The following is a 26561-nucleotide window of genomic DNA, read 5'->3' on the forward strand; positions in this document are numbered from 1 at the left end:
AAGACAACTGCCCATTTGTAGGAAGTTGGCTCTGTATGTGCTATTTCAAAGTAAGGAATAGCATGCACAGAGTCCAAGGGTTCCCCTTAGAGGTAAAATAGTGGTAAAAATAGATAATACTAATGCTCTATTTTGTGGTAGTGTGGTCGAGCAGTAGGCTTATCCAAGGAGTAGTGTTAAGCATTTGTTGTACATACACAAGACAATAAATGAGGTACACACACTCAGAGACAAATCCAGCCAATAGGTTTTTATATAGAAAAATATCTTTTCTTAGTTTATTTTAAGAACCACAGGTTCAAATTCTACATGTAATAGCTCATTCGAAAGGTATTGCAGGTAAGTACTTTAGGAACTTCAAATCATCAAAATTGCATGTATACTTTTCAAGTTATTGACAAATAGCTGTTTTAAAAGTGGACACTTAGTGCAATTTTCACAGTTCCTAGGGGAGGTAAGTTTTGATTAGTTTTACCAGGTAAGTAAGACACTTACAGGGTTCAGTTCTTGGTCCAAGGTAGCCCACCGTTGGGGGTTCAGAGCAACCCCAAAGTCACCACACCAGCAGCTCAGGGCCGGTCAGGTGCAGAGTTCAAAGTGGTGCCCAAAACGCATAGGCTAGAATGGAGAGAAGGGGGTGCCCCGGTTCCGGTCTGCTTGCAGGTAAGTACCCGCGTCTTCGGAGGGCAGACCAGGGGGGTTTTGTAGGGCACCGGGGGGGACACAAGTCCACACAGAAATTTCACCCTCAGCGGCGCGGGGGCGGCCGGGTGCAGTGTAGAAACAGGCGTCGGGTTTGTAATGGAAGTCAATGGGAGATCTAGGGATCTCTTCAGCGCTGCAGGCAGGCAAGGGGGGGGTTCCTCGGGGAAACCTCCACTTGGGCAAGGGAGAGGGACTCCTGGGGGTCACTCCTCCAGTGAAAGTCCGGTCCTTCAGGTCCTGGGGGCTGCGGGTGCAGGGTCTCTCCCAGGCGTCGGGACTTTAGATTCAAAGAGTCGCGGTCAGGGGAAGCCTCGGGATTCCCTCTGCAGGCGGCGCTGTGGGGGCTCAGGGGGGACAGGTTTTGGTACTCACAGTATCAGAGTAGTCCTGGGGTCCCTCCTGAGGTGTCGGATCTCCACCAGCCGAGTCGGGGTCGCCGGGTGCAGTGTTGCAAGTCTCACGCTTCTTGCGGGGAGCTTGCAGGGTTCTTTAAAGCTGCTGGAAACAAAGTTGCAGCTTTTCTTGGAGCAGGTCCGCTGTCCTCGGGAGTTTCTTGTCTTTTCGAAGCAGGGGCAGTCCTCAGAGGATGTCGAGGTCGCTGGTCCCTTTGGAAGGCGTCGCTGGAGCAGGATCTTTGGAAGGCAGGAGACAGGCCGGTGAGTTTCTGGAGCCAAGGCAGTTGTCGTCTTCTGGTCTTCCGCTGCAGGGGTTTTCAGCTGGGCAGTCCTTCTTCTTGTAGTTGCAGGAATCTAACTTCCTAGGGTTCAGGGTAGCCCTTAAATACTAAATTTAAGGGCGTGTTTAGGTCTGGGGGGTTAGTAGCCAATGGCTACTAGCCCTGAGGGTGGGTACACCCTCTTTGTGCCTCCTCCCAAGGGGAGGGGGTCACAATCCTAACCCTATTGGGGGAATCCTCCATCTGCAAGATGGAGGATTTCTAAAAGTTAGAGTCACCTCAGCTCAGGACACCTTAGGGGCTGTCCTGACTGGCCAGTGACTCCTCCTTGTTATTCTCATTATTTTCTCCGGCCTTGCCGCCAAAAGTGGGGCCTGGCCGGAGGGGGCGGGCAACTCCACTAGCTGGAGTGTCCTGCTGGGTTGGCACAAAGGAGGTGAGCCTTTGAGGCTCACCGCCAGGTGTGACAATTCCTGCCTGGGAGAGGTGTTAGCATCTCCACCCAGTGCAGGCTTTGTTACTGGCCTCAGAGTGACAAAGGCACTCTCCCCATGGGGCCAGCAACATGTCTCGGTTTGTGGCAGGCTGCTAAAACTAGTCAGCCTACACAGATAGTCGGTTAAGTTTCAGGGGGCACCTCTAAGGTGCCCTCTGTGGTGTATTTTACAATAAAATGTACACTGGCATCAGTGTGCATTTATTGTGCTGAGAAGTTTGATACCAAACTTCCCAGTTTTCAGTGTAGCCATTATGGTGCTGTGGAGTTCGTGGTTGACAGACTCCCAGACCATATACTCTTATGGCTACCCTGCACTTACAATGTCTAGGGTTTTGTTTAGACACTGTAGGGGTACCATGCTCATGCACTGGTACCCTCACCTATGGTATAGTGCACCCTGCCTTAGGGCTGTAAGGCCTGCTAGAGGGGTGTCTTACCTATACTGCATAGGCAGTGAGAGGCTGGCATGGCACCCTGAGGGGAGTGCCATGTCGACTTACTCGTTTTGTCCTCACTAGCACACACAAGCTGGCAAGCAGTGTGTCTGTGCTGAGTGAGAGGTCTCCAGGGTGGCATAAGACATGCTGCATCCCTTAGAGACCTTCCTTGGCATCAGGGCCCTTGGTACTAGAAGTACCAGTTACAAGGGACTTATCTGGATGCCAGGGTCTGCCAATTGTGGATACAAAAGTACAGGTTAGGGAAAGAACACTGGTGCTGGGGCCTGGTTAGCAGGCCTCAGCACACTTTCAATTGTAAACATAGCATCAGCAAAGGCAAAAAGTCAGGGGGCAACCATGCCAAGGAGGCATTTCCTTACACAACCCCCCCCCAAACGAAAGAGGATGAGACTAACCTTTCCCAAGAGAGTCTTCATTTTCTAAGTGGAAGAACCTGGAAAGGCCATCTGCATTGGCATGGGCAGTCCCAGGTCTGTGTTCCACTATAAAGTCCATTCCCTGTAGGGAGATGGACCACCTCAACAGTTTAGGATTTTCACCTTTCATTTGCATCAGCCATTTGAGAGGTCTGTGGTCAGTTTGAACTAGGAAGTGAGTCCCAAAGAGGTATGGTCTCAGCTTCTTCAGGGACCAAACCACAGCAAAGGCCTCCCTCTCAATGGCACTCCAACGCTGCTCCCTGGGGAGTAACCTCCTGCTAATGAAAGCAACAGGCTGGTCAAGGCCATCATCATTTGTTTGGGACAAAACTGCCCCTATCCCATGTTCAGAGGCATCAGTCTGCACAATGAACTGCTTAGAATAATCTGGAGCTTTGAGAACTGGTGCTGAGCACATTGCCTGTTTCAGGGTGTCAAAGGCCTGTTGGCAGTCCACAGTCCAGTTTACTTTCTTGGGCATTTTCTTGGAGGTGAGTTCAGTGAGGGCTGTCACAATGGATCCATATCCCTTCACAAACCTCCTGTAATACCCAGTCAAGCCAAGGAATGCCCTGACTTGAGTCTGGGTTTTTGGAGCTACCCAGTCCAGAATAGTCTGGATCTTGGGTTGGAGTGGCTGAACTTGGCCTCCACCTACAAGGTGTCCCAAGTAAACCACAGTTCCCTGCCCTATCTGGCATTTGGATGCCTTGATAGAGAGGCCTGCAGATTGCAGGGCCTTCAAAACCTTCCTCAGGTGGACCAGGTGATCCTGCCAGGTGGAGCTAAAGACAGCAATATCATCAAGATAAGCTGTGCTAAAGGACTCCAAGCCAGCAAGGACTTGATTCACCAACCTTTGGAAGGTGGCAGGGGCATTCTTTAAACCAAAGGGCATAACAGTAAACTGATAATGCCCATCAGGTGTGGAGAATGCTGTCTTTTCTTTTGCTCCAGGTGCCATTTTTATTTGCCAGTACCCTGCTGTCAAGTCAAAGGTACTTAGAAATTTGGCAGCACCTAATTTATCAATGAGCTCATCAGCTCTTGGAATTGGATGAGCATCTGTCTTGGTGACAGAATTGAGCCCTCTGTAGTCCACACAAAACCTCATCTCTTTCTTTCCATCTGTGGTGTGAGGTTTGGGGACTAAGACCACTGGGCTAGCCCAGGGGCTGTCAGAGCGCTCAATGACTCCCAATTCCAGCATCTTGTGGACTTCCACCTTGATGCTTTCCTTAACATGGTCAGACTGTCTAAAGATTTTGTTCTTGACAGGCATGCTGTCTCCTGTGTCCACATCATGGGTACACAGGTGTGTCTGACCAGGGGTTAAGGAGAAGAGTTCAGGAAACTGTTGTAGGACTCTCCTACAATCAGCTTGCTGTTGGCCAGAGAGGGTGTCTGAGTAGATCACTCCATCTACTGTACCATCTTTTGGGTCTGATGACAGAAGATCAGGGAGAGGTTCACTCTCTGCCTCCTGATCCTCATCTGTTACCATCAACAGATTGACATCAGCCCTGTCGTGGAAGAGCTTAAGGCGGTTTACATGGATCACCCTTTTGGGGCTCCTGCTTGTGCCCAGGTCCACCAAGTAGGTGACCTGACTCTTCCTCTCTAGTACTGGGTGAGGGCCACTCCATTTGTCCTGGAGTGCTCTGGGAGCCACAGGCTCCAGAACCCAGACTTTCTGCCCTGGTTGGAACTCAACCAGTGCAGCCTTTTGGTCATACCAAAACTTCTGGAGCTGTTGGCTGGCCTCAAGGTTTTTGGTTGCCTTTTCCATGTACTCTGCCATTCTAGAGCGAAGGCCAAGTACATAGTCCACTATGTCCCGTTTAGGCTCATGGAGAGGTCTCTCCCAGCCTTCTTTAACAAGGGCAAGTGGTCCCCTTACAGGATGACCAAACAGAAGTTCAAAGGGTGAGAACCCTACTCCCTTCTGTGGTACCTCCCTGTAAGCGAAAAGCAGACATGGCAGGAGGACATCCCATCTCCTTTTGAGTTTTTCTGGGAGCCCCATGATCATGCCTTTTAATGTCTTGTTGAATCTCTCAACTAAGCCATTAGTTTGTGGATGGTAAGGTGTAGTGAATTTATAAGTCACTCCACACTCATTCCACATGTGCTTTAGGTATGCTGACATGAAGTTGGTACCTCTGTCAGACACCACCTCCTTAGGGAAACCCACTCTGGTAAAGATACCAATGAGGGCCTTGGCTACTGCAGGGGCAGTAGTCGACCTAAGGGGAATAGCTTCAGGATACCTGGTAGCATGATCCACTACTACCAGGATATACATATTTCCTGAGGCTGTGGGAGGTTCCAGTGGACCAACTATGTCCACACCCACTCTTTCAAAGGGCACCCCCACCACTGGAAGTGGAATGAGGGGGGCCTTTGGATGCCCACCTGTCTTACCACTGGCTTGACAGGTGGGGCAGGAGAGGCAAAACTCCTTAACCATGTTGGACATATTGGGCCAGTAGAAGTGGTTGACTAACCTCTCCCACGTCTTGGTTTGTCCCAAATGTCCAGCAAGGGGAATGTCATGGGCCAATGTTAGGATGAACTCTCTGAACAGCTGAGGCACTACCACTCTCCTAGTGGCACCAGGTTTGGGGTCTCTGGCCTCAGTGTACAGGAGCCCATCTTCCCAATAGACCCTATGTGTTCCATTTTTCTTGCCTTTGGACTCTTCAGCAGCTTGCTGCCTAAGGCCTTCAAGAGAGGGACAGGTTTCTTGTCCCTTACACAGCTCTTCCCTTGAGGGTCCCCCTGGGCCTAAGAGCTCAACCTGATAAGGTTCAAGCTCCAAAGGCTCAGTTCCCTCAGAGGGCAGAACTTCTTCCTGAGAAGAGAGGTTCCCTTTCTTTGGCTGTGTTGCAGTTGGTTTCCCAACTGACTTTCCTGTTCTCTTGGTAGGCTGGGCCATTTTTCCAGACTCCAGCTCTACTTTTTCACCCTGTGCCTTGCACTGTGCTCTTGTTTTCACACACACCAGTTCAGGGATACCCAGCATTGCTGCATGGGTTTTTAGTTCTACCTCAGCCCATGCTGAGGACTCCAGGTCATTTCCAAGCAGACAGTCCACTGGGATATTTGAGGAGACCACCACCTGTTTCAGGCCATTGACCCCTCCCCATTCTAAAGTAACCATTGCCATGGGATGTACTTTTCTCTGATTGTCAGCGTTGGTGACTGTGTAAGTTTTTCCAGTCAGGTATTGGCCAGGGGAAACCAGTTTCTCTGTCACCATGGTGACACTGGCACCTGTATCCCTCAGGCCCTCTATTCTAGTCCCATTAATTAAGAGTTGCTGTCTGTATTTTTGCATGTTAGGCGGCCAGACAGCTAGTGTGGCTAAATCCACCCCACCCTCAGAAACTAGAGTAGCTTCAGTGTGGACCCTGATCTGCTCTGGGCACACTGTTGATCCCACTTGGAGACTAGCCATACCAGTGTTACCTGGATGGGAGTTTGGAGTGGAACCTTTCTTGGGACAGGCCTTGTCTCCAGTTTGGTGTCCATGCTGTTTACAGCTATGACACCAGGCCTTTTTGGGATCAAAGTTTTTACCCTTGTACCCATTGTTTTGTGAAGAGGCTCTGGGCCCACCCTCCTGTGCAGGTTTTTGGGGGCCTGTAGAAGACTCTTTACTATTTTTAGTTTTGGTTGTCTCATCACCCTTCTGCTGGGGAGTCTTTGTGACCCCTTTCTTTTGGTCACCCCCTGTTGAAGTCTTGGACACCCTTGTCTTGACCCAATGGTCCGCCTTCTTTCCCAATTCTTGGGGAGAAATTGGTCCTAGGTCTACCAGATGCTGATGCAGTTTATCATTGAAACAATTACTTAACAGGTGTTCTTTCACAAATAAATTGTACAGCCCATCATAATTACTTACACCACTGCCTTGAATCCAACCATCTAGTGTTTTCACTGAGTAGTCAACAAAGTCAACCCAGGTCTGGCTCGAGGATTTTTGAGCCCCCCTGAACCTAATCCTGTACTCCTCAGTGGAGAATCCAAAGCCCTCAATCAGGGTACCCTTCATGAGGTCATAAGATTCTGCATCTTGTCCAGAGAGTGTGAGGAGTCTATCCCTACACTTTCCTGTGAACATTTCCCAAAGGAGAGCACCCCAGTGAGATTTGTTCACTTTTCTGGTTACACAAGCCCTCTCAAAAGCTGTGAACCATTTGGTGATGTCATCACCATCTTCATATTTAGTTACAATCCCTTTGGGGATTTTCAACATGTCAGGAGAATCTCTGACCCTATTTATATTGCTGCCACCATTGATGGGTCCTAGGCCCATCTCTTGTCTTTCCCTCTCTATGGCTAGGATCTGTCTTTCCAAAGCCAATCTTTTGGCCATCCTGGCTAACTGGATGTCCTCTTCACTGGAGTTATCCTCAGTGATTTCAGAGTTGTTGGTCCCTCCTGTGAGGGAACCAGCATCTCTGACTATTATTTGTGGAGTCAGGGCTTGAGAAGCCCTGCTCTCCCTAAGTAGGACTGGAGGGGGGGAATTTCCCTCCAAGTCACTATCTTCATCCTCTGAGTTGCCATCCTCAGAGGGGTTGGCCTTTTCAAACTCTGCCAAAAGCTCCTGGAGCTGTACTTTGGTAGGTTTGGGGCCCATTGCTATTTTCTTTAGTTTACAGAGTGACCTTAGCTCTCTCATCTGTAGATGGAGGTAAGGTGTGGTGTCGAGTTCCACCACATTCACATCTGTGCTAGACATTATGCTTCTAAAAGTTGGAATACTTTTTAAGAAACTAAAACTGGTTCTAGAATCTAATTCAAACTTTTACAAACTTTTAAACTCTAAAAGAAATGCTAAGCAGGATCTAACACAAGGCCCTAGCAGGTCTTTTAAGAATTTAGAAAACTTTTCAAATTGCAAAAATCAATTTCTAATGACAATTTTGGAATTTGTCGTGTGATCAGGTATTGGCTGAGTAGTCCAGCAAATGCAAAGTCTTGTACCCCACCGCTGATCCACCAATGTAGGAAGTTGGCTCTGTATGTGCTATTTCAAAGTAAGGAATAGCATGCACAGAGTCCAAGGGTTCCCCTTAGAGGTAAAATAGTGGTAAAAATAGATAATACTAATGCTCTATTTTGTGGTAGTGTGGTCGAGCAGTAGGCTTATCCAAGGAGTAGTGTTAAGCATTTGTTGTACATACACAAGACAATAAATGAGGTACACACACTCAGAGACAAATCCAGCCAATAGGTTTTTATATAGAAAAATATCTTTTCTTAGTTTATTTTAAGAACCACAGGTTCAAATTCTACATGTAATAGCTCATTCGAAAGGTATTGCAGGTAAGTACTTTAGGAACTTCAAATCATCAAAATTGCATGTATACTTTTCAAGTTATTGACAAATAGCTGTTTTAAAAGTGGACACTTAGTGCAATTTTCACAGTTCCTAGGGGAGGTAAGTTTTGATTAGTTTTACCAGGTAAGTAAGACACTTACAGGGTTCAGTTCTTGGTCCAAGGTAGCCCACCGTTGGGGGTTCAGAGCAACCCCAAAGTCACCACACCAGCAGCTCAGGGCCGGTCAGGTGCAGAGTTCAAAGTGGTGCCCAAAACGCATAGGCTAGAATGGAGAGAAGGGGGTGCCCCGGTTCCGGTCTGCTTGCAGGTAAGTACCCGCGTCTTCGGAGGGCAGACCAGGGGGGTTTTGTAGGGCACCGGGGGGGACACAAGTCCACACAGAAATTTCACCCTCAGCGGCGCGGGGGCGGCCGGGTGCAGTGTAGAAACAGGCGTCGGGTTTGTAATGGAAGTCAATGGGAGATCTAGGGATCTCTTCAGCGCTGCAGGCAGGCAAGGGGGGGGTTCCTCGGGGAAACCTCCACTTGGGCAAGGGAGAGGGACTCCTGGGGGTCACTCCTCCAGTGAAAGTCCGGTCCTTCAGGTCCTGGGGGCTGCGGGTGCAGGGTCTCTCCCAGGCGTCGGGACTTTAGATTCAAAGAGTCGCGGTCAGGGGAAGCCTCGGGATTCCCTCTGCAGGCGGCGCTGTGGGGGCTCAGGGGGGACAGGTTTTGGTACTCACAGTATCAGAGTAGTCCTGGGGTCCCTCCTGAGGTGTCGGATCTCCACCAGCCGAGTCGGGGTCGCCGGGTGCAGTGTTGCAAGTCTCACGCTTCTTGCGGGGAGCTTGCAGGGTTCTTTAAAGCTGCTGGAAACAAAGTTGCAGCTTTTCTTGGATCAGGTCCGCTGTCCTCGGGAGTTTCTTGTCTTTTCGAAGCAGGGGCAGTCCTCAGAGGATGTCGAGGTCGCTGGTCCCTTTGGAAGGCGTCGCTGGAGCAGGATCTTTGGAAGGCAGGAGACAGGCCGGTGAGTTTCTGGAGCCAAGGCAGTTGTCGTCTTCTGGTCTTCCGCTGCAGGGGTTTTCAGCTGGGCAGTCCTTCTTCTTGTAGTTGCAGGAATCTAACTTCCTAGGGTTCAGGGTAGCCCTTAAATACTAAATTTAAGGGCGTGTTTAGGTCTGGGGGGTTAGTAGCCAATGGCTACTAGCCCTGAGGGTGGGTACACCCTCTTTGTGCCTCCTCCCAAGGGGAGGGGGTCACAATCCTAACCCTATTGGGGGAATCCTCCATCTGCAAGATGGAGGATTTCTAAAAGTTAGAGTCACCTCAGCTCAGGACACCTTAGGGGCTGTCCTGACTGGCCAGTGACTCCTCCTTGTTATTCTCATTATTTTCTCCGGCCTTGCCGCCAAAAGTGGGGCCTGGCCGGAGGGGGCGGGCAACTCCACTAGCTGGAGTGTCCTGCTGGGTTGGCACAAAGGAGGTGAGCCTTTGAGGCTCACCGCCAGGTGTGACAATTCCTGCCTGGGAGAGGTGTTAGCATCTCCACCCAGTGCAGGCTTTGTTACTGGCCTCAGAGTGACAAAGGCACTCTCCCCATGGGGCCAGCAACATGTCTCGGTTTGTGGCAGGCTGCTAAAACTAGTCAGCCTACACAGATAGTCGGTTAAGTTTCAGGGGGCACCTCTAAGGTGCCCTCTGTGGTGTATTTTACAATAAAATGTACACTGGCATCAGTGTGCATTTATTGTGCTGAGAAGTTTGATACCAAACTTCCCAGTTTTCAGTGTAGCCATTATGGTGCTGTGGAGTTCGTGGTTGACAGACTCCCAGACCATATACTCTTATGGCTACCCTGCACTTACAATGTCTAGGGTTTTGTTTAGACACTGTAGGGGTACCATGCTCATGCACTGGTACCCTCACCTATGGTATAGTGCACCCTGCCTTAGGGCTGTAAGGCCTGCTAGAGGGGTGTCTTACCTATACTGCATAGGCAGTGAGAGGCTGGCATGGCACCCTGAGGGGAGTGCCATGTCGACTTACTCGTTTTGTCCTCACTAGCACACACAAGCTGGCAAGCAGTGTGTCTGTGCTGAGTGAGAGGTCTCCAGGGTGGCATAAGACATGCTGCATCCCTTAGAGACCTTCCTTGGCATCAGGGCCCTTGGTACTAGAAGTACCAGTTACAAGGGACTTATCTGGATGCCAGGGTCTGCCAATTGTGGATACAAAAGTACAGGTTAGGGAAAGAACACTGGTGCTGGGGCCTGGTTAGCAGGCCTCAGCACACTTTCAATTGTAAACATAGCATCAGCAAAGGCAAAAAGTCAGGGGGCAACCATGCCAAGGAGGCATTTCCTTACACCATTACTCCCAGGGCACATTCAACCAGGAAAAAAGGTGCTTCAATGGCCTTTTTAGGAAACATCCCAATGCATGAAATTTGTAAGGCAGCCACATGGTCTACGCCTCAGACATTCACCAAACACTACTGTATAGATGTGCTATCCGCACAACAAGCCGCAGTAGGTCAAGCTGTATTAAGAACTCTATTTCAGACAACTTCTACTCCTACAGGCTAATCCACCGCTTATGGGGGAATAACTGCTTACTAGTCTATGCATACCATGTGTATCTACAGCGACAGATGCCATCGAACTGAAAATGTCACTTACCCAGTGTACATCTGTTCGTGGCATCAGTCGCTGAGATTCACATGGGCCCACCCACCTTCCCGGAAGCCTGTAGCAGTTCAGAAGTTACCTTCAATTTTGTACATTTGTATATATATTATTTAAACCTTTAATAGGTACATACTTACACACTTCATTGCGCGGGCACTATTACTATAGTACAACTCCTACCTCACCCTCTGCGGGGAAAACAATCGAAGATGGAGTCGACGCCCATGCGCAATGAGCACAGAAGGAGGAGCCACTCGGTCCAGTGACTCAAACACTTCTTCGAAGAAAAACAACTTGTAACACTCCGACCCAACACCAGATGGCGAGCTAATGCATACCATGTGAATCTCAGCGACTGATGCCACGAACAGATGTACACTGGGTAAGTGACATTTTCATTTCTGAGATTTGTAAAGCTACCACTTAGGGATTTTTACACAGTCACTAGATATTACTGTCTGATTTGGACTCCAGGGCACATACTAAAGTAGGGCCAGCTTCCCTGAAGAACCTCTTAGGGTGATTGGAACATTTTTCTTTCTTCATCTTTTGTGGGATGATTGGGGAAGAGAAGGAAAATATCTGTATTCCTTGTTCTTTTCCCATGAAATCCTCCGTCATAAGCATCACTCCATCCTCCCCAGGAACGAAGGCATGGTTTTATTCGGCCTTTCACACACAATCTTTCACATTGAAATGATCAGACCAATCGCCTGTAGGGATGCTATGAATCAGGGTGTACTGAGACCCTTAAGGGCACAGTGCCACTGTTGTATGCTCTGCGTTGCAGCCTGTTTGCGAACACTGCTCTTCATTCCCTTAATTTTAAAAAAATATATATCTATGGTTAATTTTTCTATTTAGTGACTATTTTTTTTTTCTGTTTGCTTCTTCTAAAATACTGAATACATAAAAATTTGGTCACTTAGACTTTGTGCTGAGCTGTACATGTGTAGGGTGGGGTGAGAGATTTTAAAATAGGACTGCACTTGTGCCGTGTACCAGCACTGTGTGTGTGGGGGTGTGGGGGGGGGGGGGGGGGAAGGGGTATATCTATGTTCGATGGCATGTGTAGCTGCAGATACACATGCTATGCACAGGTCCTGGCACCTGGTGTTGGGCCCGGAGTGTTACAAGTTTTTCTTCGAAGAAGTCTTTTCGAGTCACTGGACCGTGTGACTCCTCCTTTTCGCATGGGCATCGACTCCATCTTAGATTGTTTTCTTTCCATCAGGTTCAGACGTGTTTCTCTTCACTCCGGTTGTTCGAGTCGGAAAAATATTACAAACCCTCTAAATTTGTCGGTATTGTTTTCGATCACGTATCATCCATCATAGACACCTCTGTACCGGCGGATACAGATCTCTACTTGCCCTTCGGGGCACCCGCGCCCAACTTGGGCCTGGTCGGCCCGACCAAAAGTATTGTGAAAGCCTCATGGACCGGACCCTGTTTAGATTCAGCCCTCAGTGCCACGCTAGTATCCCTACATGGGTCAACACTTGGTTTGTAACCTGTTTATCTCCATATCATCGAGAGGATACCTGCGAGGCCTGTAGATCCTTCCGCTCGAAAAAGACTTCAAGAGACCGAAGAGCACGAAGATTAGAAATGGCGTCCAGAAGCACCAAACGCTTCAATGCAAAAGAGAGGATCCACACCGCCATACCTGTTCAGGGGTCCGATTCCGAACAAGAGTTCGACATCGACTGACCAATAACAGCAGGTCAGCACGTGAGTACGCTTGCCCTGATCCAATCCAAGCCCAAATACAAGGCCTCGGGGACGCCACTGCCAGAAGGCCATGGCTCCACCCGTAAAAAAGCTACCGGTGACCAAGCAACATCTTCGGCACTGAAAAAGGCCACACCAACAACAAAGCCTTCGAACTCGAGCCGAGGCACAGGCTCTGAAATAAGGCACCGACCCATCAAGTCCAAACCCTGAAAGTCACTTTCAGAGCCCAGGCCAACAAGTACTCCAGGCCCTTCGGAGCCGAAAAAGCATTCATACACTGAGGAGCATGGACTTTCAAAGCAATTAAAAGAAAGCCAAAGATTTGTTGAGGAATTGACAAAAATGGAGGATTTTGATGAGAAACAGGCCAGAATACAAATCCACAAAGACACTGGCAAAATCCTCATGGCACCTCACCCCAGGGGGTCGGAAACTCATCGTAGTGGCTGGCTGGCACACACCAGTCAGTCCTGCACTGAAGGATTGGGTAAAATACAAGGGGCATCTTCTAAGATGCCCTCTGAGTGCATTTTTTAATCCAGCACAGGCATCAGTGTGGGTTTATTATTCTGAGAAGTTGGATACCAAACTTCCCAGTATTCAGTGTAGCCATTATGGAGCTGTAGAGTTAGTTTTGACAAACTCCCAGACCATGTACATAAGTACAGTGTGGCCATATAAAGTATAAGAATAGACTTAAACACTGTAGAGGCATATTGCTCATGCAGCACTGCTCTCAACTGTGGTATAGTGCACCCTGCCTTAGGGCTGTAAGGCCTGCTAGAGGGGTGACTTAACTATGCCACAGGCAGTATTTGGTGTGCATGGCATCCTGAGGGGATGCCTTGTCGACTTTGCCTTTTTCTCCCCACTAACACAAATCTGCAATGGCAGTGTGCATGTGTTAGGTGAGGGGTCCCTTAAGGTGGCACAACACATGCTGCAGCCCTTAGGGACCTTCCCTGGTCACAGGGCCCTTGGTACCACTGGTGTGCCAATTGTGGGAACAATAATACATCTGTAGTGGAAAAAACGCTGGTGCCTGGTTAGCAGGGTCCCAGCACACTTCTTAGTCAAGTCAGCCTCAATATCAGGCACAAAGTGGGGTGGTAACTGCAACAGGGAGCCATTTTCTTACAGTGAGTGTGTATATATTTCCCCAAATGGGGGTCACCGCTAGGTAGTTATAGTTAGGACCTAGAAAACATATGTTCGATGGCATCTGTCGCTGTAGATACGCATGTTCTGCAATAGCTCGCCATCTGGTGTTGGGCCGGAGTGTTACAAGTTGTTTTTCTTCGAAGAAGTCTTTCGAGTCACGGGACCGAGTGACTCCTCCTTTTGTCTCCATTGCGCATGGGCGTCGACTCTATCCTCGATTGTTTTTTTTCCGCCATCGGGTTCGGACGTGTTCCTGTCGCTCCGAGTTTCGGAACGGAAAATTAGCTAATTTCGGAAGATTTTCGTCGGTATTGTTGCGTTCGGGATCGGCGTACTTACATTCAACACCGCATCGAAGATCGAAGAGCTCCGGTGCCCTTCGGGGTAGTTTTTTCGATCCTCCGTCGGGGCCTGGTCGGCCCGACCGCGTGCTGAAGAACGCCGATGGAACGGACCCCGTTTCGTTTCTGCCCCAAATGCCACAATAAATACCCCTACACAGACCAACACTTGGTCTGCAACCTGTGCCTGTCACCTGAGCACAGCGAAGACACCTGCGAGGCCTGTCGTGCGTTCCGGTCCCGAAAAACACTCCGAGACCGTCGAGCCAGAAGACTTCAGATGGCGTCCGCACCGACAGCCCAACGGGAGTTCGAGGAACAGGAAGAGGAAGGTACCTTCTCGATCCAAGACTCCGACTCCGAAGGATTCGACGATACACAAACCGTGAGTAAGACGTCGAAAACCACACAGAGAAACATTTACAAGGCCCAGGGGACGCCACTGCCACCAGGCCATGGCTCGACCCATAAATTCGGTGACCGACCATCGGCACCGAAAAAGGCCCAAACAGTGCCGAGATCGTCCGACTCCGGTCGAGACACCGGCACGCAGCCTTCTCGGGACCGAGAAAGTGCTGGAGACAAGCCTCGACACCGTGATGCCGGTGTGGACACGGCTCGACGCCGAGACAGCGGCACAGAAACAGATCGACGCCGAGAGGTTTCGGCCCCGAAAAGGAAAAAAGTCACCTCGGAGCCGAAAAAACACGCAGACAAAGTTTCGATGCCGAAACAAACTGCAAGCGACCCAGCTTCAGGCTCTTATACAGAAGAGCACTCGCTAACCTCCCAAATGCAGAAGCATAGGTTTGAGGAAGAGCTACAAGCAACTGATGTGGACCATACGCAAAAGCGTATCTTCATTCAGCAGGGGACAGGAAAAATAAGCACCCTTCCCCCCATTAGGAGAAAGAGGAGGTTGGAGTTCCAGACGGAACAAACACCAAAACCAAAAGTGGTGAAAAGAGTTACACCACCACCCTCACCTCCGCCCGTGATTGACGTTTCACCAGCACAAACTCCATCACACTCCCCAGCTCACACCACCATGAGCCAGGGTGACCAAGATCAGGACGCATGGGACCTATACGACGCCCCAGTGTCAGATAACAGTCCGGAGGCATACCCTGCGAAGCCATCTCCACCAGAAGACAGCACCGCGTACTCTCAAGTGGTGGCTAGAGCAGCACAATTTCACCACGTAAGCCTCCACTCAGAACAGGTCGAGGATGATTTCTTATTCAACACACTCTCCTCCACCCACAGCTCATACCAAAGCCTGCCTATGCTCCCTGGTATGCTCCGCCACGCAAAAGACATCTTTAAGGAGCCGGTTAAAAGTAGGGCAATCACACCAAGGGTAGAAAAAAAGTATAAGCCGCCTCCTACGGACCCGGTTTTCATCACTACACAGCTGCCACCAGACTCTGTCGTTGTAGGAGCAGCTAGGAAAAGGGCCAACTCTCACACATCTGGAGATGCACCACCCCCAGATAAAGAAAGCCGCAAGTTTGATGCAGCTGGTAAAAGAGTCGCAGCACAAGCTGCAAACCAGTGGCGCATCGCGAACTCCCAGGCACTACTTGCGCGCTATGACAGAGCCCACTGGGACGAGATGCAACATCTCATTGAACATCTGCCCAAGGACTTACAAAATAGGGCAAAACAAGTGGTTGAGGAGGGACAGGCCATCTCCAACAACCAGATCCGCTCCTCCATGGACGCTGCAGATACAGCTGCACGGACAATTAATACATCTGTAACTATCAGAAGGCATGCATGGCTCCGAACGTCTGGATTTAAACCAGAGATTCAACAAGCAGTTCTCAATATGCCTTTTAATGAAAAAGAACTGTTCGGTCCAGAAGTGGACACAGCGATTGAGAAACTCAAAAAAGATACGGACACTGCCAAAGCCATGGGCGCACTCTACTCCCCGCAGAGCAGAGGGAATTACAGCTCATTCCGTAAAACGCCCTTTCGAGGGGGGTTTCGGGGTCAAAGCACACAAGCCAGCACCTCACAAGCCACACCGTCCAGTTACCAAGGACAGTATAGAGGAGGTTTTCGGGGACAATATAGAGGAGGGCAATTCCCTAGAAATAGAGGAAGATTCCAAAGCCCCAAAACCCCTACTACTAAACAGTGACTCACATGTCACTCACCCCCTCCACACAACACCAGTGGGGGGACGAATAGGTCATTATTACAGAGCATGGGAGAAAATCACTACAGACACTTGGGTTCTAGCAATTATCCAACATGGTTATTGCATAGAATTTCTACAGTTCCCTCCAAACATACCACCAAAAGCACAAAATTTAACAACACACCATTCCAATCTCCTGGAGATAGAAGTGCAGGCACTATTGCAAAAGAATGCAATCGAATTAGTGCCAAACACACAAATAAACACAGGAGTTTACTCACTGTACTTTCTGATACCAAAGAAGGACAAAACACTGAGACCAATCCTAGACCTCAGAGTAGTGAACACTTTCATCAAATCAGACCACTTCCACATGGTCACACTACAAGAAGTATTGCCATTGCTAAAGCTGCACGACTACATGGCAACTTTAGACCTCAAGGATGCTTATTTCCATATACCAATACACCCATCGCACAGGAAATACCTAAGGTTTGTATTCAAAGGAATACATTACCAATTCAAGGTACTGCCTTTCGGATTAACAACCGCACCAAGAGTCTTTACCAAATGTCTAGCGGTAGTCGCAGCACACATAAGAAGGCAGCAGATACATGTGTTCCCATATCTAGACGACTGGCTAATCAAGGCCCATTCGTTAATAGAGTGCTCAAATCACACAAATCATATCATACAAACCCTCTTCAAACTAGGGTTCACCGTCAATTTCACAAAATCCAAAATTCTGCCACGCAAGGTACAACAATACCTGGGAGCCATAATAGACACATCAAAAGGAGTAGCCACTCCAAGTCCACAAAGAATTCAAAATTTCAACACCATCATACAACGCATGTATCCAACACAAAAGATACAAGCAAAGATGGTATTACAACTCCTAGGCATGATGTCATCATGCATAGCCATTGTCCCAAACGCAAGACTGCACATGAGGCCCTTACAACAATGCCTAGCATCACAGTGGTCTCAAGCACAGGGTCACCTTCTAGATCTGGTGTTAATAGACCGCCAAACTTACCTCTCGCTTCTGTGGTGGAACAACATAAATTTAAACAAGGGGCGGCCTTTCCAAGACCCAGTGCCACAATACGTAATAACAACAGATGCTTCCATGACAGGGTGGGGAGCACACCTCGATCAACACAGCATACAAGGACAATGGAACGTACATCAAACAAAACTGCATATCAATCACCTAGAACTTCTAGCAGTTTTTCAAGCACTAAAAGCTTTCCAACCAATAATAGTTCACAAATACATTCTCGTCAAAACAGACAACATGACAACAATGTATTATCTAAACAAGCAGGGGGGGACGCACTCCACGCAGTTAAGCCTGCTAGCACAAAAAATTTGGCATTGGGCAATTCACAACCAAATTCGCCTAATTGCACAGTTTATACCAGGGATACAAAATCAACTCGCAGACAATCTCTCTCGAGATCACCAACAGGTCCACGAATGGGAAATTCACCCCCAAATTCTGAACACTTATTTCAAACTCTGGGGAACACCTCAGATAGACTTGTTTGCGACAAGGGAGAACGCAAAATGCCAAAACTTCGCATCCAGATACCCACACAAACAATCCCAAGGCAATGCCCTATGGATGAACTGGTCAGGGATATTTGCTTACGCTTTTCCTCCTCTCCCTCTCCTTCCTTACCTGGTAAACAAACTCAGTCAAAGCAAACTCAAACTCATATTGATAGCACCAACTTGGGCAACGCAACCCTAGTACACAACGCTGCTAGACCTATCAGTGGTACCCTGCATCAAATTGCCCAACAGGCCAGATCTGTTGACACAGCACAACCAAAAGATCAGACACCCAGATCCAGCATCGCTGAATCTAGCAATCTGGCTCCTGAAATCTTAGAATTCGGGCACTTACAACTTACCCAAGAATGTATGGAAGTCATAAAACAAGCCAGAAGGCCATCCACCAGGCACTGCTATGCAAGTAAATGGAAGAGGTTTGTTTGCTACTGCCATATTAATCAAATACAACCATTACACACAACTCCAGAACAGGTAGTGGGTTACTTGCTTCACTTACAAAAATCTAACCTAGCTTTCTCTTCCATTAAGATTCACCTTGCAGCAATATCTGCATACCTGCAAACTACCTATTCAACTTCCCTATATAGGATACCAGTCATTAAAGCATTCATGGAGGGCCTTAGGAGAATTATACCACCAAGAACACCACCTGTTCCTTCATGGAACCTAAATGTTGTCCTAACTAGACTTATGGGTCCACCTTTTGAACCCATGCACTCCTGCGACATACAGTTCCTAACCTGGAAGGTGGCATTTCTCATCGCCATTACTTCCCTAAGAAGAGTAAGCGAGATTCAGGCGTTTACTATACAGGAACCTTTTATACAACTACACAAAAATAAAGTCGTCCTAAGAACCAATCCTAAATTTTTGCCAAAGGTTATTTCACCGTTCCATCTAAATCAAACAGTGGAACTTCCAGTGTTCTTTCCACAGCCAGATACCGTAGCTGAAAGGGCACTACATACATTAGATGTCAAAAGAGCATTAATGTATTACATTGACAGAACAAAAAACATCAGAAAGACTAAACAACTCTTTATTGCATTTCAAAAACCTCACGCAGGAAACCCAATTTCAAAACAAGGTATAGCCAGATGGATAGTTAAATGCATCCAAATCTGCTACCTTAAAGCTAAACGACAGCTGCCCATTACACCAAGGGCACACTCAACCAGAAAGAAAGGTGCTACCATGGCCTTTCTAGGAAACATCCCAATGCAAGAAATATGTAAGGCAGCCACATGGTCTACGCCTCACACATTCACCAAGCACTACTGTGTAGACGTGTTATCCGCACAACAAGCCACCGTAGGTCAAGCCGTATTAAGGACATTATTTCAAACTACTTCCACTCCTACAGGCTGATCCACCGCTTTTGGGGAAATAACTGCTTACTAGTCTATGCAGAACATGCGTATCTACAGCGACAGATGCCATCGAACTGAAAATGTCACTTACCCAGTGTACATCTGTTCGTGGCATCAGTCGCAGTAGATTCGCATGTGCCCACCCGCCTCCCCGGGAGCCTGTAGCAGTTTGGAAGTTACCTTCAATTATTTATATATGTATCATCTCAACCTTAAATAGGTGCATACTTAGTCACTCCATTGCATGGGCACTATTACTACAATTCAACTCCTACCTCACCCTCTGCGGGGAAAAACAATCGAGGATAGAGTCAACGCCCATGCGCAATGGAGACAAAAGGAGGAGTCACTCGGTCCCGTGACTCGAAAGACTTCTTCGAAGAAAAACAACTTGTAACACTCCGGCCCAACACCAGATGGCGAGCTATTGCAGAACATGCGAATCTACTGCGACTGATGCCACGAACAGATGTACACTGGGTAAGTGACATTTTCATTTGCCTACATCTTTGGTGCCCGTTGATGAATCTTCACAATCTTCCCAAAAAATTCAACACTTGCATCAGCTGCTGTCAAGCTGGGCCTGAGGGGAGAAAGGGGCAAGGGGGGTTGTGTGTTACAAAACTTACGCTCAAAATCCATAGGAAATTAACATGGGAAAATGACTGCAGCCGGAACTGCTGGAAGGAAGTGCACCAAATTAGGCAGAAAGGTAGCTCTTGGCTCAGAAAGCGCGGTGCAACTCCGTTCAGTAGTTTGAGATTTAAAGAAAAACAAATTTGTATATCTGGGTGAAGTCTAAACTCACATCTCATGGTGAGATCTGATTGATGGTCAGCACTTCAACCAGGAAGTAATGGCAGCCGTCTTGGGACCAATATACATGATAGTTCCCCATTGAAATACATTTTAGTGAAGGGACACAAAGGAGAACGTATGGAGGGTGATAGTCTATTTTAGATACAATATAAATCATTTGTTGATGGTACCATACTCATTTTAGGAGGTGTGTTTTGTTTTAATGTGATTTAACACTGCTAGAATTTCATGAATCATGTTCGATAGAACGGTTTTCTCATGATTTTCCCATAGAGATTATGGATGGTGCACCAGAAGCAAAAATGACAGCATATTTTCTATAAATTCACACTATCTTCCTGAGCCATACGAGAATGGAGTCAGGCATTCACAGTAAAATATGCACTTCCAAGAGGCGCAGCCTTTCAGTTGCTTTCCTGGTGTTCTAATGCAGCCTTCTAGTTTTAAAGAACTAGAGCACTAAGTCTTATTTCTGACAAGTGTGTGACACCTGAATCCATCTCGCTTGAATCAAACTTAACTTTTTTTTATTTAGAAAGGACCAAAATGAGGGGCTTCATTTTGTCATAGAAATTATGGTTTGTGCTGTAGAAATAAAAATTAGCAGGGTTTTAGTGAATTATCAAATATTGCTCTTTCATTAGAACATTCTGACATGCAGACAAACATGCACTTTCAGCACCAGCACGCCAGTTAAGTCCCTTGTGACCCGCAGCTTACACTGTTCTATTGAGTAACTAGAATGCAAACATTCTGAATTCATGCCAAAAGTGTGCCTTTATCTGAAAGCCAGCTTGATGGAATCTAAGTTGAAAACTAAGGATTCTCTGAGGGTACTGCAAGATGTAAGGATATTAGGGAGCCAGGCCCTGTCTGAAACACTCCTCCCCCCCGCGCCAAATAATGCATTGCAAAGTACTTCTTACTTAACGTTAAAACCCCTAGAATTTCACTGAAAAAACAAAAGTTTCAGGGATGTTACAGTTAAGGAATAGAATTTATTTAAACCTTTGGAATTCATTAAACAAACCAAAGGTTACAGAGACCTTATAGTTAGGTTCAGATTTTACACGCAAAAAACCATAGAAATTCAGCTGTTGTAGCTCAAGTGACTATAACTTGCGCTATCGCCATGCTCTACTAATTACCCAAGAGATTACATTAATCGTGACATCTTTGACTCCATTGATAAGCTCACTAACATATGCAGTAAAATTGATGAGAATGTGCATGGTGAAGGCATGAGTTACTTGAAATAACCATAGAAATTGAGCTGTTAGTTAGATGCCTGTAAAGTCTGAACCCAACCAACGTCTCTGTAACCTATGTTCTGTTTTTTTTTTTTTTTAATAGTGAATTTCTAGGTTTTTAATCTATTTCCCAACTAGAACGTCCCTATAACCTTTTTTTTTTTTTTTTTTTTTTTTTTTTTTGTGAACTTCTAGGGTTTAAGATTCAGTAACATTTATTAAAAATATATATCAATATCCAAGAGAATCCTGTAGTGGTGGTCTCTTACACTTTGTTACTCCAGTGCGTGGCAACACTCAGTCCTGTTAATGTGTCAGTCTTGCCCAAACAAAAAGATACAGGCACTCCAGGAATTCCAATCTATTTCATCATTAAAATGTGACTGGTTTTGCTCCCCCAAACGTTTGTAAAACTGAGGATGCAGAGCCCATTTTCCATTTTAAAAAAAAAAAGAAAAAAAAAGAGCATCATTAAACATCACAATGTCAAGGGATTTTCACTAGTTGGTCTTAAATTTACAAATCCTATGCTGATATCTAAATTTCAATTCAAAATACATTGTTTTTAATTCATTAGTGCACATATCTTGACTTGCGGCCTGTGGTGTTGGCCCATTGCCTCAACAGCATAATATACACATATAAATGGGACTGGTCTTAACTATCTACCTCGTTCAAGATGGAAGATGTGTATTACCAACGGGCATATCTTTTAAGCTGAAAAATCTTACTACGGACGTAATATTGCCCCAGTGGGTTAATATGCACATTAACAGAGCCCATGCGCATGTATATCAGCTTTCCTCTACAATTAGACGTGGCAAATCTTATATGTATAACCCTTTTACCTCTTAGCCATGCAGCTTGTCAGAACATGAGTTGCAGATACAATGCAGTTTTTGTAATCAAATGCAAGGGATAGTAACAAATTATCATATTAAAATGTTAACATTTATAAATATCTACCACTATAAATATTTATATAATATAGTTCATTACTATTGAGTCCATTTGGATGTTTAGGTCCCAGCTCTATAATGTACCTTGACTCCATTCTTAGTATTTTCTCCCTAGTATATCGTCTGCCATTAGGAAGTACCCTGTCAATGCCAGAAAACTGAATAAGTCTGCATTCTTGTAATGGCAACTGTCAGCAGCTGAATAACCAAGATCATTGTTGGACTCAAGTGTTCTAATCCCCCTTTGAAATATGGTGCTGCCTTCAGCTTAAAAAGCACAGGAGTTTTAAAACATGCACACTAAATGTTCTGTTACTAATTTTAGAAGCTTTACTTCCCCATATTTCCTGAATCCTTTTAAATGGGAATGTCAGTTTTTTCGGTTACATCCCCTAAATGGCTATTGGCTAACTCGCCTTAGGGATTTTTCCTTCCTGTAAACCATGGATACAGTGACCTGATTGTCCCTTAGTCTTCCAATGTTAGATATGATCTTTTCTGCGGGGAGGACTACGACATTCAGAACATTCTGATTGACCCAGGAAGCTTTATTTCCCTCAGGCCATCTCACTGCTGCCATAGCAAGTGCTCTGGTTGGCTGCCAGAAACATCAGAAAAATGTTGGTGGCAGCCATTATAGGACTGGGGGACTTAGTCTTCTGTCCTAAAGGTATATTAAAAATGGGTGGAGATGCCCTGCCGAGCCACTATTTTTGGAGGGGGAGGAACTGCCCTGCCCTGCTGAGCCACTATTTAGGAGGGGGAGGAACTGCAATCTTTCAGTGAGTTTTGGAGATGAGCCTTAAAGCTTTGGTGCATTGAGACTGGATGTCTGATTTGTTGTGAGTTTTGATAGGAGCGGGAATAAGGTAATTGCAAGAATGATTCCTGTGGGGATGCAAAATGCCTTAGCTGTTAAGGTGTAATTTCTTATCTTTGCATCCATCCTAATCAGACAGTGGTAAACTATTTTAGAATCTTTCCTCAAAGGCCTATATATTGCCATGAGTAGCCTGCCTTGTGTAGACTTAAAGGCAGCTATAAGGTCTAGTAATACATTTAAGACTTGTATTGACCTTAGCCAAATTAGACTCCTCTAAACTGGATGCACAAGTCTACAAAACACCACTGTGTAGATACTCAGTCACAGCAGAAAGCAGCAGTGGGACAGGTACTTTACATTTTATTTGCTGCTACCATTTTCTCACCCTGCTTCCATGGCTTTTCGTGATTCACTTGACTGTTCCTGTGGTGCAAATAAGCAGTATATTTAAGCTAGTATGGCAAGTACAAAATTCACACATTGCAGAAAGAGTAAAATGTTTTCACATACAGACATTTTTGGAGATTTATGATTCTACATACTTCGCTCATGGTAGACCCCTGTAGAAAACATTAATTTAAAAGAAATGTTTGCAAATCCAGCCACTCTGGGTGAATGATGCATAGCATGTGAAACCTAGAACCGCCTCAAGTATCAAAACTATTGTTACATGTAAGTTAGAATGTTACTGCATGTAATGAATTTGAAAATATGCGAAAGCACAAACTTTGGATGCCTAGTTTAGAAGTGCCTTATTTAGACACTCCTTACTACTCCTATTCATGATTGTGCATTAGTCATTCTTGAACATGGTCGTGTGTAATTGAGTGCAAGTCACATTGATAACAAATGTTTTAGATCCAGCACTTGGTCAGTATTCAACATAAAGATTTGTGCTTGGTAAATAGGGATGACATATTTCATATGTGCGTGCTACAGTAAGTTTCATAACATTTGTGTGCTTTTTTTTCTTCCTTTTAGCACTTCGATTAATAGAGTTGTACAAGTTGCAAACTCACTGCAGCGAGCAGGTGGCTCAGGATTCAAACCTTCATTTAAGAGTGGGCTTCAACGAAGATTTTAAAAGGCTAAGCAGAAGCTGTGCTTGGGTTTCAAGATAATTTATTGGAATCTAGTCACCTCTCCATGCCTGCATCAGGAATTGAATGGAAATCCTGCTTTGCCTTTTTTGTTTTTGCTTTTTTAATATTTTAACATGATGATCATTTTTCCTCTTTGTTTCAGAGGCATTTTAATGGTTATGTTGTACTATCTCTGGTTTTGTATCGTTGACAAGTCTAGCCCTGCTCTCTACACCATTGAGATCAAGATTTTGTTTTGATACTTAATGCAGTGTTGTAGGCAGATGTATTTTGGTAACCACACTTAATCTCTTCAGCCTTTAGATCGCTACTTGTAAACAGATCTTAATGGGTTTGTGATAACAAGCTTTTGAATAAACTGCGTACATTTTAGAATTCATTCTTGCATTTTTCTGAAGATGAATGCCTGTCTAGTCTAAATGTTTGAAGCCGCTATGAAGTACTTGCATATTGTCATTTTTTGTTTTCTTTGAGCTTCTGTACAGTGCCTATTTAACTTGTTTTTGAACTTTGTAGGGGAAACAATAAAACTGGTAAATTACCATTTGTATATATGATCTTGTTTTCATTTGGCGTTTCACATTTTAACTCTTAAGTTCATGTTGCTCGGAGTCTGCAAACCTAATGGGCTGTATTAACCCTAGTTTATGGCTGTTTTTTTCTTTTTTTAGTTTGTTGCTTTTAGTTTGGTATTTAGCAGTAACATTTTCATATTTGTAAAGAAATGGCTCCCTGTTACAGTTACCCCCCACTTTTTTGCCTGATACTGATGCTGACTTGACTGAGAAGTGTGCTGGGACTCTGCTAACCAGGCCCCAGCACTAGTGTTCTTTCACCTAAAATGTACCATTGTCTCCACAATTGGCACAACCCTGGCACCCAGTTAAGTCCCTTGTAACTGGTACCCCTGGTACCAAGGGCCCTGATGCCAGGGAAGGTTTCTAAGGGCTGCAGCATGTCTTATGCCACCCTAGGGACCCCTCACTCAGCACAGACACACTGCTTGCCAGCTTGTGTGTGCTGGTGGGGAGAAAATGACTAAGTTGACATGGCACTCCCCTCAGGGTGCCATACCAACCTCACACTGCCTATGGCATAGGTAAGTCACCCCTCTAACAGGCCTTACAGCCCTAAGGCAGGGTGCACTATACCACAGGTGAGGGCATAGGTGCATGAGCTCTATGCCCCTACAGTGTCTAAGCAAAACCTTAGACATTGTAAGTGCAGGGTAGCCGTAAGAGAATATGGTCTGGGAGTCTGTCCAAAAACGAACTCCACAGCTCCATAATGGCTACACTGAATACTGGGAAGTTTGGTACCAAACTTCTCAGAATAATAAACCCACACTGATGCCAGTGTTGGATTTATTAAAAAATGCACACAGGGGGCATCTTAGAGATACCCCCTGTATATTACCCAATTGTTCAGTGCAGGACTGACTGGTCTGTGCCAGCCTGCTGCTGAGACGCGAGTTTCTTACCCCATGTGGTGAGGGCCTTTGTGCTCTCTGAGGACAGAAACAAAAGCCTGCTCTGGGTGGAGGTGCTTCACACCTCCCCCCCTGCAGGAAGTGTAACACCTAGCAGTGAGCCTCAAAGGCTCAGGCTTCGTGTTACAATGCCCAAGGGCACTCCAGCTAGTGGAGATGCCCGCCCCCTGGACACAGCCCCCACTTTTGGCGGCAAGTCTAGGAGAGATAATAAGAAAAACAAGGAGTCACTGGCCAGTCAGGACAGCCTCTAAGGTGTCCTGAGCTGAAGTGACTGACTTTTAGAAATCCTCCATCTTACAGATGGAGGATTCCCCCAATAGGATTAGGGATGTGCCCCCCCTCCCCTCAGGGAGGAGGCACAAAGAGGGTGTAGCCACCCTAAAGGACAGTAGCCATTGGCTACTGCCCTCCCAGACCTAAACACACCCCTAAATTCAGTATTTAGGGGCTCCCCAGAACCTAGGAACTCAGATTCCTGCAACCTAAAGAAGAGGACTGCTGAGCTGAAAAACCCTGCAGAGAAGACGAAGACACCAACTGCCTTGGCCCCAGCTCTACCGGCCTGTCTCCCCCCCCTTCGGAAGAAAACTGCTCCAGCGACACTTTCCCCAGGACCAGCGACCTCTGAATAATCCTCAGAGGACTGCCCTGCTCTAAAAGGACCAAGAAACTCCTGAGAACAGCGGCCCTGTTCACCCAAGACTGCAACTTTGTTTCTAAAGGAGCAACTTAAAGGCAACAGCGTTTCCTGCCAGAAGCGTGAGACTTGCAACCCTGCACCCGGTGACCCCGACTCGACTGGTGGAGAAACACTTCAGGGAGGACCTTCCGGCGACTCCAAGACTGTGAGTAACCAAAGTTGTCCTCCCTGAGCCCCCACAGCGACGCCTGCAGAGGGAATCCCGAGGCTCCCCCTGACCGCGACTGCCTGACTCTAAGATCCCGACGCCTGGTAAAGACCCTGCACCCGCAGCCCCCAGGACCTGAAGGATCG

General features: G+C 46.7%; 1 protein-coding gene across 7 annotated transcripts in view; it reads left to right on the forward strand.

The window, feature by feature from the left end:
- SLTM (SAFB like transcription modulator) overlaps positions 1 to 24627 on the forward strand; it is a 183905-nt gene extending 159278 nt beyond the window's left edge. For 6 of the 7 annotated variants that reach the window (XM_069222082.1, XM_069222083.1, XM_069222084.1 and 3 more), the window contains one exon: positions 23954 to 24627. In XM_069222082.1, the coding sequence (XP_069078183.1) occupies positions 23954 to 24056 (103 nt within the window). In that variant the 3' untranslated portion in view covers positions 24057 to 24627. The remainder of the gene's footprint in view (positions 1 to 23953) is intronic. The other variant, XM_069222087.1, reaches the window with a different exon arrangement.
- The last annotated feature ends 1934 nt before the right edge of the window (positions 24628 to 26561 follow it).

Source organism: Pleurodeles waltl, chromosome 3_1, assembly GCF_031143425.1.
Source record: "Pleurodeles waltl isolate 20211129_DDA chromosome 3_1, aPleWal1.hap1.20221129, whole genome shotgun sequence".
Taxonomy (NCBI): Eukaryota; Metazoa; Chordata; class Amphibia; order Caudata; family Salamandridae; genus Pleurodeles; species Pleurodeles waltl.